General features: G+C 41.5%; 1 protein-coding gene across 1 annotated transcript in view; it reads right to left on the minus strand.

Annotated features, from left to right (window-relative positions):
• Window positions 1-8533, minus strand: part of LOC146002869 (uncharacterized) — a 29464-nt gene extending 20931 nt beyond the window's left edge. The window contains exon 1 of the mRNA XM_083140886.1: window positions 8397-8533. Within this exon, the coding sequence (XP_082997012.1) occupies window positions 8397-8481 (85 nt within the window). The 5' untranslated portion in view covers window positions 8482-8533. The remainder of the gene's footprint in view (window positions 1-8396) is intronic.
• Between the last annotated feature and the right edge of the window lie 4274 nt (window positions 8534-12807).

Consider the following 12807-nt stretch of genomic DNA (forward strand, 5'->3'; position numbering starts at 1 on the left):
CCATTCTTTGTTTATCTTCAGTCCCCCATTCCAGTTCATTGTGTCTTCCTCTCCTTTCTTCTCTATTTCCTTGGCCTCCTTCCATTTTCTTACAAGTACTCTCTTCTCCCTTCCTATCTGCTTAGCCTCATCCCACTCTATGTCACGTCCTGTTTCTCTCGTGTGTTTAAATGTCGCATTTCTCTCTCTCTTAAGTCGTACATCATCCCTATGTTGTTTCAACCTGTCTTTCAGCCTCTTTTTCGTTTCTCCTATATACACACACTGACATTCTTTACACTTCACTTCGTAGATAATCCCTTCCTCTTCTCTGTTTTCCTTTTTCTTGTTTGCATTCTTCGCTATTCTTAAGATGCTTAGCCCTCCCTTCCTGTAAGTTTTAATGCCCGCTTTCCTAAGCACTTTGCATATCTTTTCTGGAGTGATTTTTGTGTATGTATATATCTTCCTGTTTTGATTGATTGAGTTGGTGTTTTAAGTCCACTTTATGCACAGTAAGGCTAATCGGGACTGGACCTACAGTTTAAAGTGGGATCCGAACCACTATGTGCCTCCACCTAGTATCGAACCTGGGACACCTTGATTACAAGGCCACGACGCTACCACTGCGCCATCGGGAAGCACATCTTCCTGTTTTGTACCTTGTTTCATTTGTACTTGGTGCAGAGTCTGAAGAAGACCTTGCTAGAAGGTTGAAACGTTACGTTTAGCTTATGTTTTATAATAAAATAAATTTCTGCCTTGGTCAGCATATTGAGTTTTTCATATCATGGAAAGAAGGCTTAATGGTGTATTAATTGTTGTAAACGTTGAGAGCAACGTTATGGTTTCATTGTTGTTGTTATGAACAGCGTTGACGCCAGAAACGCGACTAGGGGGAAGGACTCTTCAAGGTCTCCGCGGCGGAGGGGTTAGCTACTGCTTCATGAGTACCAATCAGAACCTGGCATATCTCTATTCCGAAGAATAAGACTATTATAAGTTTAGTCGTGCCCTGCCATTAACTTATTATTTGTTATTGTTCCTTCGGTTGTTAGGGCACTTAGCAGTGAAGTTAAAAAAACTTGAACTTAACACCCACAGTCACGTTATGAACAGCCGTTGATTGATTGAGCGAGTTGGTGTTTTAAGCACAGTTTATGCACAGTAAGGCTAATCGGGACTGCACCTACAGTTTAAAGTGAGATCCGAACCTCAATGTGCCTCCATCGGGTATCGAACCCGGGACTCCTTGATGAACCGTCGTGTTGAATTCTATACACCCAGTGGCTTAGAGTCCACCCCCCCTCGCAACCCCCGCAATGCGGGAGGGAGAAGGGGCGATATGTGAGGGCCTGTAAAAAGAATTATAATCTCAGATATTCAACACTTGTACCACTTGTACACTACAGATGGTGTAGGCAGGCACGTATCTAGAAATATGTTTCGGGGGGAGGGTCCGATCCAAGTGTCTCAAAATAATAATAATAATAATAATAATAATAATAATGTTTAAACTAAATAATTATTATATAAAATTAATAAAAATAGTATTAATTTAAATATTCAAATTAATTAATATTATATTCTTATTACATGAATAGGTAAAGTGACGATATAAGAAAAGTGATTATAATAGCACGTATTCATTGTGAAGCTTACGTCGGCAAAATTTATATAAAAAAAGCCCTGCCAAGGAACAAGGAAATTAATATCAAATAGGTAAAGAATTGAACATTTATTAAACATTAAAAAAAGATGTTAGATCTAGATGACGAGAAGTAAAGTTCCTGGTAATATTTTATGCATGTTATTATAAGTAGTAATAAATCTTGCATAAATCTTCTTTGGTACTATCATACAAAACCGTATGATTCCAATATAATCATTGCCTTCCAATAAGTTGGGCAGAAATAAATAACCCTGGATCAAACAACACGGACAGTGCTTTCATTTTAGCTCTGGGCCGAAATACCGCGTGAACAACTTTGAACAACTCTTATAACACAGGTCAGAACTCGTTATGCAATATAAATATAATTGTCTACATGCTAAATATATGTGCGTAAATAAGCCAGACATTACGGGACGAAAATGTTGGCATCTGAACCTTGTCACACGCTATCTCGGCCCAGAGCCATTATTTAATTTGACTTATTTTATTATTTCATTATTTAATTTTTGTTAGTAAGTCTTTCGGGGGGTCCGGACCCCATGTACCCCCCTGAATACGTCGTTGGTTGTAAGTCAACAATGATACAATTCGAACTGAAAATTCATTGAGACGAACTATCGACGCAAAGAGTACCGTCAGTGTACTTGTATGTTGATTGACTTGCTTTATTTTACTTCGCTTTTTTGTTCTACTTTTGGTTAATTTACGAAGATGGAGATGAGTGCTGATATTATGAAATTGATGAATAGACACTCACAAACAGCCATGCCCAGGCCAGGATTCGAACCCTGGACCCCTGGCGTCGTAGCGCTATGTACTAACCACGGTGGCCGAACGAGTAGATCCCCAGGAATATTTATTACGAACTTTTAGAGAAGTTTCTATGTTGTTAGTTAATGGTAACAACTCAACAAAGTTTTATTGGACTTACAGCTTAACATATGGCTGTTTATGCCCAGCATACACTTACAGTTGTTAATGTAAATCTCAACTACATCTATAAGTTTCTGAAATGAAGGTGTATCAATAACTTGATGGTGGTAGCTAATTGGCTTGACGTTCACCGTTTTAGTAATTTTGGATGTCCTCACAAATTTGCAGTTATATGACAGTTAGAAAGTGTTTTTTTTTTTTAATTAAAGCTTTACAAGGATGATTTAAGGGGATGAGTTACAGTTACGCACCAATTGTGCATTTAAAAAAGAAAAACCTGGGTGTATCCAAGAGTATGAATTTATCTTAATGTTGCAAGTGGGAGCGTTTTTTTTTTATGTTGATTATTAAGCTGGACACGACGTTTGAAAAATATGATGAATAAGAATTTTCGGAATCCTATGTACCTAGTCTGGCCATAAATACTGTTACAAACTTTCGACTTGGACTGTACATCCGGAAGTCAGGCTCATGAACCATGCTTGTGCTGAATATCACTCCTGAAAATTGTGTGTTCAGCTGTGAAAGAGCAAGCGCGTATCTTCTTGTGCTTAGCATGGAGTGGGGCGAATATGAAAACAGAGCAGCCGTAATTGCTCTGCATATGGTTGGGAAGTCACTCGCTGAGATTTTCCAGCCCCTAAAAATCCCGAAAATCAGCAAGAGGTTTGTGTATCAGACAATCCAGAGATTCACTGAGACTGGAAGCATGAAAGATCGTCCAAGAGTTGGTCGACTTCACACCATATGAACAGCGGCAGCTGTTAAAGCAGTGGTGGCTTGCATCCGCCGAAATCCCATCCGGAAGCAAGTGATAATGGCACAGGAGCTGAACATTTCACAACATTCAATGTTCAGGGTACTTAATGAAGACCTTGGAATTGGAGCTTACCGTTGGAGTACTGGAAATTTCCTGACGACACAAGTGAAGAAGCAGAGGGAACTGAAATCGAGACGGCTCCTGCAGCGATAAGTTGCCAATGGGCATTGTTCACCACTGAATAAAGTTTTAACCGCCAAAATGAAAGGGTGTATGCTTCAAACTCTCGAGAAGTTTGTGAGAGAGTTCCCAAAAACCAGAGATACCACCACCCCTTCTCAGTCATGGTTTGGTGGGGGGTGAGGGGAGAGTTCCACCAGGCCTCATTTTTGAGAAGTGGGCTTAAAAGCCGTGCGAAAGTGTATGTGGAAAGTGTCCTTGACCCTCTCGTGACACTGTTGAACCAAACAATGTTTCACAATCAATCCTGGATGTTCAAGAAATATTCTGCCCCAGCTCATAAGGCAAGGATGAAGCGACAGTTACTGGAGACCAGTGTACTCGATTTCACCTCCACTTTTGATTGGCCATCTGATAGCATGATCTCAGTACCTTGGACTACAAACTGCGCCCAGAGCTAGAGGGGACTCTGTGCAAGAAGAGGCACCCTATAATTGAAAGTTAAAAGTGCTCGTTGATAGCAGCAGGGGTGGACTTTCCCATGAAAACCATCCGTGCTGCAATAGATGCCTGGCCAGGGAGACGTCGAGCCTGTGTGAGGGCGAAAAGTGTACATTTTGAAAACTGATTGGTGCTATTTGTGTGTAATATATGTAAGTGTAACATACTAAAAGAACATTTACATATCTGAAAACATATTAAATTTACTCACAAAATAGTGTGTAACAGTATTTATGGCCAGACTAGGTATTCCTTATGGGGAATCAACTTCAACATCAAGTTACGGCTAATCAAATGGAAGTTACGACTTTTCCGCTGGTGAAATACATCTTCAAACTGCCCTCTTCCCGTTGACATCTTTTTCTATTCCATCAGAAGTTTTATATTGCCAAGAGAACGAATCAAATCATACTCCCATATGATCAATGCTTTTCTCCTTGCCTCCTGGCAGTGTTGCCAAACCTGATGGCCATAAAAGAACTAAATTTCACCTTAAATGGAGTTAAAACTGAGTTTCATGGAGCTAGATTTACGAAGGCTGGATAAAGTGCCTGCTAGGGTAATGTTAGTTGTCAAAGGGGTGGGGCACTGCTTTATCGTTAACTCTAAATTGATGACAATTTATTCTTAGTTTTCAACATATACGGTAGATCCGGCGGCATCGCCCATCTCAATAAACCACCGATGGTCGTATGAAATCGAAAATAAAGAATTCCCTGATAACAATATTATGTCAATTTCACGTCAAACATGGCGCTAGGAAGAAGTATCTGGGGAGATAAGAGAGAGTGGGGCGACGCAGCCAATATAACAATAACACGTCACGTGCAAAATGTATAATTATGACAAAAGTTGGTCTATGTGGACCGGAACCAGTGATGGCATCATAATGGGGCAAGGGGGTGGGTGTCCCAGTTCACAGCCGAACGAGTGCACGAAAGAGCCAGATCTGGCTCCAAGAGAGCTAAGTTGGCACACTGCCACGGACGGAAGAGCTTGGGAAGAGTCCCGTGGAGACTGTATCGCATGCCCTTAACGTACATTTACGCACAGTTAAGAAGGCTGAATGAATGATCTGATATTCACAACGCGCCACGACGCCAGGGGTCCCGGGTTCGAATCCGATCCTGGGCAATGGTATTCTTTGTGTCCTTTCATAAATTTCATTACATCATCACTCATTCCCATCGTCGCGATTAGCCAAACGTGGCAGAAAAGCAACGTGAAATAACCTAATTCAATCAAACAAGAATGATTTACTTCGCTTTTCTGCCAGTTTTGGCTTATCGCGAAGATAAGAATGAGTGATAATATAATGAAATTTATGCAGAAACACACAAAATAACCTACGCCCAAGCAGGGATTTGAAACTGGAACCCCTGGCATCGTAAGGCGCTGTGCTAACCACTCCGCCACAGAGGTCGGCGAAGTAGAGTTGACAGTCGATATCTTTGAAAAAGGTCACACCCTTACACCCCATAATAAGGATATGACCAGGGGTATCCGCAGGGTTTTTTCCAGGAAGGGGCAAGCAAGGTTTTTTTTTCACGGGGTCAAACTAGGCACATTTTCCCCCATAAGAGTGTCGTCCCCTCAACAAAATAATTGCTTCACTTTGAATTTATCATGTTCACGCAATAATTAACACATATTATTGTGGCTAAAATGAAATTATATGTATGAAAAGTATATTTTTTTGTTTGATTTTCATTTTCCAGGGTGGGGACGGTGCACCCCCTTGCCCCTCCTTCCATGGATTTGAAGTAACAAAAACAAAGGATAGGAAGTAAAGCACATAACATAAAGGATGTATTAAAGCATGATACAGAAAGAATATAAAAGTCAAAATTTCTGTTCCGCACAATATTGCACTGTTTTAACAATCAGAAATTTATTTCGCTTTTTTTCCGCGCATCTTTGTTCCAAATTTCACTAAAAGCAATACACAATCGAATTTTGGTACCTGTTGTGCGTGTTTCAACCGTTTTTTTTGTTTCTGACTTTTCATTGCGTCATTCAACTGTTAGTGTGGCAGTGGTTAAATCGAGGTACCTTACAAAAAACAAACCAGCTAATGAACGAACTAATGTAATATAATATCATCCATTTTGCATCATTTGTATTCATTGGGTTTTTATTAAACATTCCCAATAACCATGTGCATTTCCTGAAACTGTTCACGCTTGAACAAAATAGGTGAAACATGTAAATGAATTAGCCATTCATTACCATAGCAACACAGATAAGGTCAAACAAATATTCGAATTGCTGTGATTGACACTGCATCGATCTGTTGAAAGGAGAGAAACGCATTTCTTTATCTGTACTTGGATCATAGATTCATTGACTTGACTTACTTTATTTCGCTCTTCTGCCATTTTTTGTCCAATCGCGAAGATGAGGATGAATGATGATATGATGAAAGAGAACACTCACAAAGAACAGGCATGCCCAGGCCAGGATTCAAGCCCTATACTATTGTTTTCATAAGTTGCCAACAAGTTCAACAATAGAATTCTTGGGTTCATATCGGGAATCGAACCAGGGACCCCCTCACACCAAAGGTGAGAGCGCGTAAGAGCGTAAGATCACAATAAATGAAAATGATGAACATAAACTGTTGATTCTTGTCATGAAATTCACAAGCTGGAAACTGGCGTTGTGGTAACGTGGTCACCTTGTAATGTAGGGGACACGGGTTCGATACCCACATAGTGATACGAATCTCACTTTAAACCAGGGTTGTTAAAGGTCCAGGCTAATCGGGACTGGACCTACAGTTTAAAGTTGGATCCGAACCACTATGTGCCTCCACCGGGTATCGAACCCGCGACTCCTTGATTACAAGGCGGCGACGATACCACTACGTCATCGTGGAGGCACTCCTGCCCAGGAGAGAAAATCAGCATGCGTAAATGAACCGTAAAGAACCTTTTTTGTATGTAAAATATATCGAATTGGTACAGGAAACTTTTTTTTCCGGATTAACTTAAATACAATCCAAGTTGCGTATTGAAGTGAAACAATACTCAAGTTGGACCGAATTTGAATTGTGCGAGAGAAAATGTTCCGGTCCTGTTAGGGAACCTTGCTGGACCTTTATCAACCCTGCTTTAAACTATAGGTCCAGTCCCGATTAGCCTATTTGAACATAAAGTGGACCTCAAACAAATTGGAAACCAAATATTATAAAATAATAAAACTACATTACTTATTACTCAATAAAGCAAGTGGGGAAAATTTAGGAATAGAAAAGCTATGTGTAAAAAATGTAACGAAATATATACAAATGAATAATAAAAGGACGGTCCTAGGTTCGAATCCTTGGTGAAACAGGGATATGTTTGTATTATTCTTATTTTTCGTCGCTTCTCTGCCTCTTTAGACTATTTGCGACGATGAGGATGAATGAAGACTAGAAGATATTGACAAGGGGGGACTCACAATAGATCGTACATGCCTAGACCATGGCTCGAACCCGGACCTTTCGGTGGTGAGAAGGTGACTCGACGACTCAACGTGCCAAAGAGCAGTGAGGTGTCATGCTAGTCCAATCGTTCATTACATCAGTTAATTTCTATCAGTTAATTTCTATCATCATCGTCGCGATTAACAAGAAGATAAGCGACGTACAGCAAAAGAAATAGGGCAGGTGTAAGAAATGTTTTTGCCCACTTGTGGTAATAAGGCGATTCAATATGGAAACATGGTAATATCTATCTTAAGTTTCATAAATATCTTATGATGCTTGTGCACTAAAATATGCAATGAACCTGAATTAAGAACAGGTTCTTGTGTGTATCTGTTCACATAATCAAAATATTATCGTCATAACTACTTGTGTGCGCCTGTCCTCAAAATCAAAATTGCCGACCTCCGTGGCGTTGTGAGTAGCACAGGGTACTATGGTGTCAGGGGTCCCGGGTTCGAATTCCGGCCTGAACTTGGGTGTTCCTGACTGAGTGATCGATTCGGTTTATTTTACTTGGCTTTTCTGCCACTTTTGGCTAATCGCGAAGATGAGGATGAGGTATGATATAATGAAATTGATGAAGGGACACTCACAAAGAACACCCATGCCCAGGTCGGGATTTGAACCCGGGATCTCTGACTTCGTAGCGCACTGTGCTTGCCACTCCGCCACGGAGAACGGTTACGTGTGTGTTCTTTGTGAGTGTCCCTTCGTTATCACTCACCCACATCGAGATTAGCGAAAAGTGGCAGAAATGCGAAGTAAAATAAACCGAATCAAATCAAAATCATAGTTCTTACGACTATTATCGTAGAAACTACTTCTGTTCTCAAAATCAACATCATTTCTACGAATATCATGGTGTCTCACTGCAAATATGATAGTTTCTTACTCACCCATTTCACTGTTTAGGTCCTCGGATGAACTCGAAACCACACTGGCCAAGACAGAAGCGAAAATAAGGAAAAGCGTGGACGACATGTTTCGATATCCTCCCCTAAGCAGCCACCTGTGTGAAGAGTTTCAAACAAGGTGCTTCACCAACTGAACGCTTCCACCCCATTACCCGAGATTTCCCATTGGTCCAGCGCTCTGAAACCTGTGGATTCTCGCCAGTGTTGCAATCCGTGGATAGTTATTACTAATTTGTTCAGAGAAACGCCCACGTGAAAGGTTCCGAAAGTTCAAAGTTCAATGTTTGTTTATACTCGTAGTGCACTTTATGATCTGATTGGCTAATAGACACTATATAACGGTCAAATATTGAGTGACAAGTAATTAATCTAATTGCCCGTTAGTAGGAATTAATTGCAATTGGTATTATTAATATCCGTCGCGAATACAGGTGTCTAGCGAACTGCCTTAGCCAACACTAGCTTGCTCAACCACCGTTTTTCGCCCGAATTCGGATTTACATGCATTCTTATGGGAATAACAAGAAAAATGCAACTTCTAAACCAATGGACCGAATTTGATGAGATTTCAACCAGCGGAAGAACACATCATGAAAGTACTGATTCCAAGATTTGAGCCTAATCAGAACAGAAATACGGGAGTTATGAATTATTAAAGATTCATCGCTGAATTGAAAGGGAGAAGCTACCCTACTGAGATGCCTTTGCTTTTCGTGACTGACTACAATGGAGGAAGAGTTAGCCTAATCTCTGCGCGAGGGGCTGCTACCAAAGGTTAAGGACCGGAGTGAGCATTGACCAGGATAGGAGGACAACGGTCAAAGCACCAGAAACAATAAACAAGCACCTGATCATAGAGGGTAGCGCGTCACTACGTTCAAATCTGGAATAAAAGGGATGATTTGAAACAGTTTTACACAGTTTTGCCTACAATCGCCACCGGAGTGTGAGCTACGCGCGACCGAGCTGCGAGTTGCAAGCAGACTCGAGGTCTGGATTTGTTTTCCTCGAGTGAGTGTTTCAGAGCCATGGAGTAGAGCAGAATAGAACCAGGGGATCCTTCTCCCCCTCGCCGTCAACGCATCCGTGCACATACGTGTGGTTATGTGAGAATAACGCCAGACACGTCCACCTGTGTCAATCGTCCGAAACAACGTCCAAAGTAGTGAAAGTTAATAACATTTGATATTCATGTGAAACCGCGAATGGCTCATCGCGTATGTTCGTCTCATCGCCCAAGTCGCGTATCGGTACTTACGAGTGACCGCGAAGAACTGACCTATTATTGTGCAAGTTGTCGTATGGAGTCGACAGTGTACGTGTACCGTCCTGGACGTCCCTGCGAAGTGAACGAGTGAAACCAGGATAACCGTGAAGTGCAACACGGGAGTGTGGAGGCCTTCCAGAACTGTAGGACCACTTTCACCCAACCCAGGTCAGAGGGAATGCAGCGAAGGTAAGATCCAACCATGTGCGTGTGTGAGAGAGATGACGACAATCTACCGCGAATCTGCGTAAATCAAATCATTGCTTAACTTAAATCAGTGCTATGGCATCCCTAGACATCTGTTTTCCGGCGGAGTAATCAAATGTTAAAGATGAGAGTTAATGTTAACGGCAAACAATAGTTCATTGAATATATTTATACCTTCAGAAAAGGTAGAAGGGGTTCGCACAAGGAACAATTATTCACTTTATGCTTAAAATCCTGAACGATAAATTGTAAAAGGCAATGTAGCCAAGACATAGCAAGAGTATGGTCAAAGTAGTAATTAATCTAACCTTTGTATTTGTCATATTGTCGCAATATGCCATAGAATGAGAGAATGAATGTGAGATCGAGTGAAAGAGGGCAAGATGTAATGTGTATTTATCTGTGCTTTAATATATATGTATATTCAGAAACACCGTAGTATTATGTAACGTCATTTCAGGTATTTAAAATCAAATCCTCCTAGGTTTATTCTTGGTAACTCCGACTGATAGGCACTTATCCTGACCGTATTATATTTCATGTAATGTTTAATTCGCCCAGCAGGTGAGGCGAGAGATTCTTCGATGTTGCGTTGCTAAGCTCAGCTCAGTTGAGTCAGTTGAGTTAATTAGATTATTTATTAAATTAGCAGCCCGTGACAAAATATGGCGCCCGAACAGGGACGAGTAGGCGAATAAATATGTAGGCATATAAAAAGTAGGCCCGAATAATCGACGAATAGGCAAATAGAAGAGTAGGCAAATAGGAAGCAAATAGGAATTAGGCTCGTAGAACGATGTTACAGGCAGGCTAGTAAGGAACCTGGAGGTCACGAGTATTCTAATTAGTTGCTTATCTACTCAATGTGAATTTTATTAAGTTTGATTGTAATGGTTAACAATCAGTTATGTCTATTACCCAAGGGGATTTAATACTTGTTGTTAAAGAGAGTTTTCAGCCTACGAATGTCTACGACAGGGTACCAGAATTTAACGCTAAGGGGGAACTAAGATTTTTTTGTTGAAAGTTAAATAATTGCAACCTGTAACTGAAAATCCTGATAAGAATCTATAAAGACGTGTTCATTTAAAGTATTAATGTGTAATTTGTACGGTGATTTTAATTAACTGAATATACAATCGATGTGTAGCTAGAACCATTTTGTGTGTTTTTTATGGTGTAATTGTGAAATAATTTGTCGCGACTATAGCATTTTTCCATAGCAGAATTATTAGAGGATTTTATTATTTTATTAACAATGGGCGTTATTAACTTCGGACGATAAAGGACAAAAGGACACGCGTTATGACACGGAAGCAGGTGAGGGGTGCGATCCCCGGGATCTGAAACCAGAAACCAGGAAAAGAATTTCGATATCTTTTTCCTTCGGCGATAGCCAGCCACGAGAAGAAGAAGAAGAAGAAGATTGGCATGCAAAGAACTACTCGTCTCCGCCAGAGGTTAACGAACAATACGATGGACCGCCCAGGGGCTGAGAATTCTACAGATGCAGGCGTTTCGTCAGCCGGAAACGTTGATAAGGATCTAGGGAAAGATCAGTCGGCAACAGGGTTGCCAGTTCCAGAGAAGATGGACGTGCAGGCCATGTTCTCTCAGCTAATCAGCTATATCCAAGCCAGAGATGAAGAAAGAGAACAGAAGAGGAAGAGAGAAGAAGAAGAAAGGCGGAAGATAGAGGCTGCCGAAAGGAGAGAGCAGGAAGAAAGGAAGGAAGAACGCCGAAAACAGAAGGAAGAAATGGAAGAAAGAAGAAGAAAAGAGTGGGAAGAAAGATGGGACCGCCGTTTCCAAGTACTGCTATCCGAAAATGACCGAATGAAGGAGAAAGTACTTCAGTCGGAGAAGGAATGCGAAAGGAGACATGAAGAGACAAACATTAATGTAGTCACAATGGAGAAAGATCTGCGTGTAGAGTTACGTCAGGTTCAAGAAACTATTGGAACGCTGGACGCAAGAACGACCGAGAATCAGACGGGCATAACCAGCCGATTAGAACGACTGGAAGCGGAGACACGTGAATTGAAGGATTTCCAAATCACGCAACGGAGAAGAAATGAGGACGAAGAGATTCGCCGATTGGAGGCAACGTCCAGGGATGTGAACCCAACTCCTTTGCTCGTCGCAGCAGACGTGACCAACCAGCTGACCTGTCAATCAGCACCAACTTCCTTGGATCGCCAAGCAGCGCGTGACGTCATCGGCCGGAGCGGGAGCTCGCCGAGCTTGAACGCTTTCGCCCAGCAGGAGACACGCAGTGTTTCCAACCCGGAGTCTAATACTCGCGGAATCTTCTCAAAGGTCAGCATGGATAATTTTCAAACGTACGACCCCGATCACGACGAGATTTTACCGTCAATCTTCATAGGGGACTTCAAGAGAGATTGTTTGTTGTACGGTGTCGATAGCCCAGACTGCTTGAGGCTAATGCGAAAATTACTCAAAGGGAGTGCAAGGATCTGGCTCGAGCAGCGGAATCCACCATTTAATAGCTTTGAAGAGTTTGAACAAGCATTTCTGCAACAATTTCAAGGTCGCCAGCTAGTAGAACGCAAAATCACTTTGCTTAGAAATCGCAGGTTTGATGAGAGCCAGAAAATCACCTATAAACAGTTCTTTTGGCAGCGAGTGAGTGATTTCCACGCCCTGAAGCCCGGAATTGAGCCAGTTGAAATGTTAGCCGCAATACGTGCAATGTTTCCGCATTATGTGCAACGTCAGCTAACCGGAGACGCACTTTCCAACCTGGACACGATGTCGATGATTCTTTGCGATTTGGACGCGCTGGAGCAAGAGAAAAGAGCATCCTGGGAAAACAAGAATCACAGGAGAAAGTTTAGAAATTTTGATGAAGAAAGGCAAGAGGGATGCCCGAAAGTAAATTTGGTAACAAACGATAGT

This window comes from Lepisma saccharinum, chromosome 19 (assembly GCF_977018435.1).
Source record: "Lepisma saccharinum chromosome 19, izLepSacc3.1, whole genome shotgun sequence".
NCBI classification, from domain to species: domain Eukaryota; kingdom Metazoa; phylum Arthropoda; class Insecta; order Zygentoma; family Lepismatidae; genus Lepisma; species Lepisma saccharinum.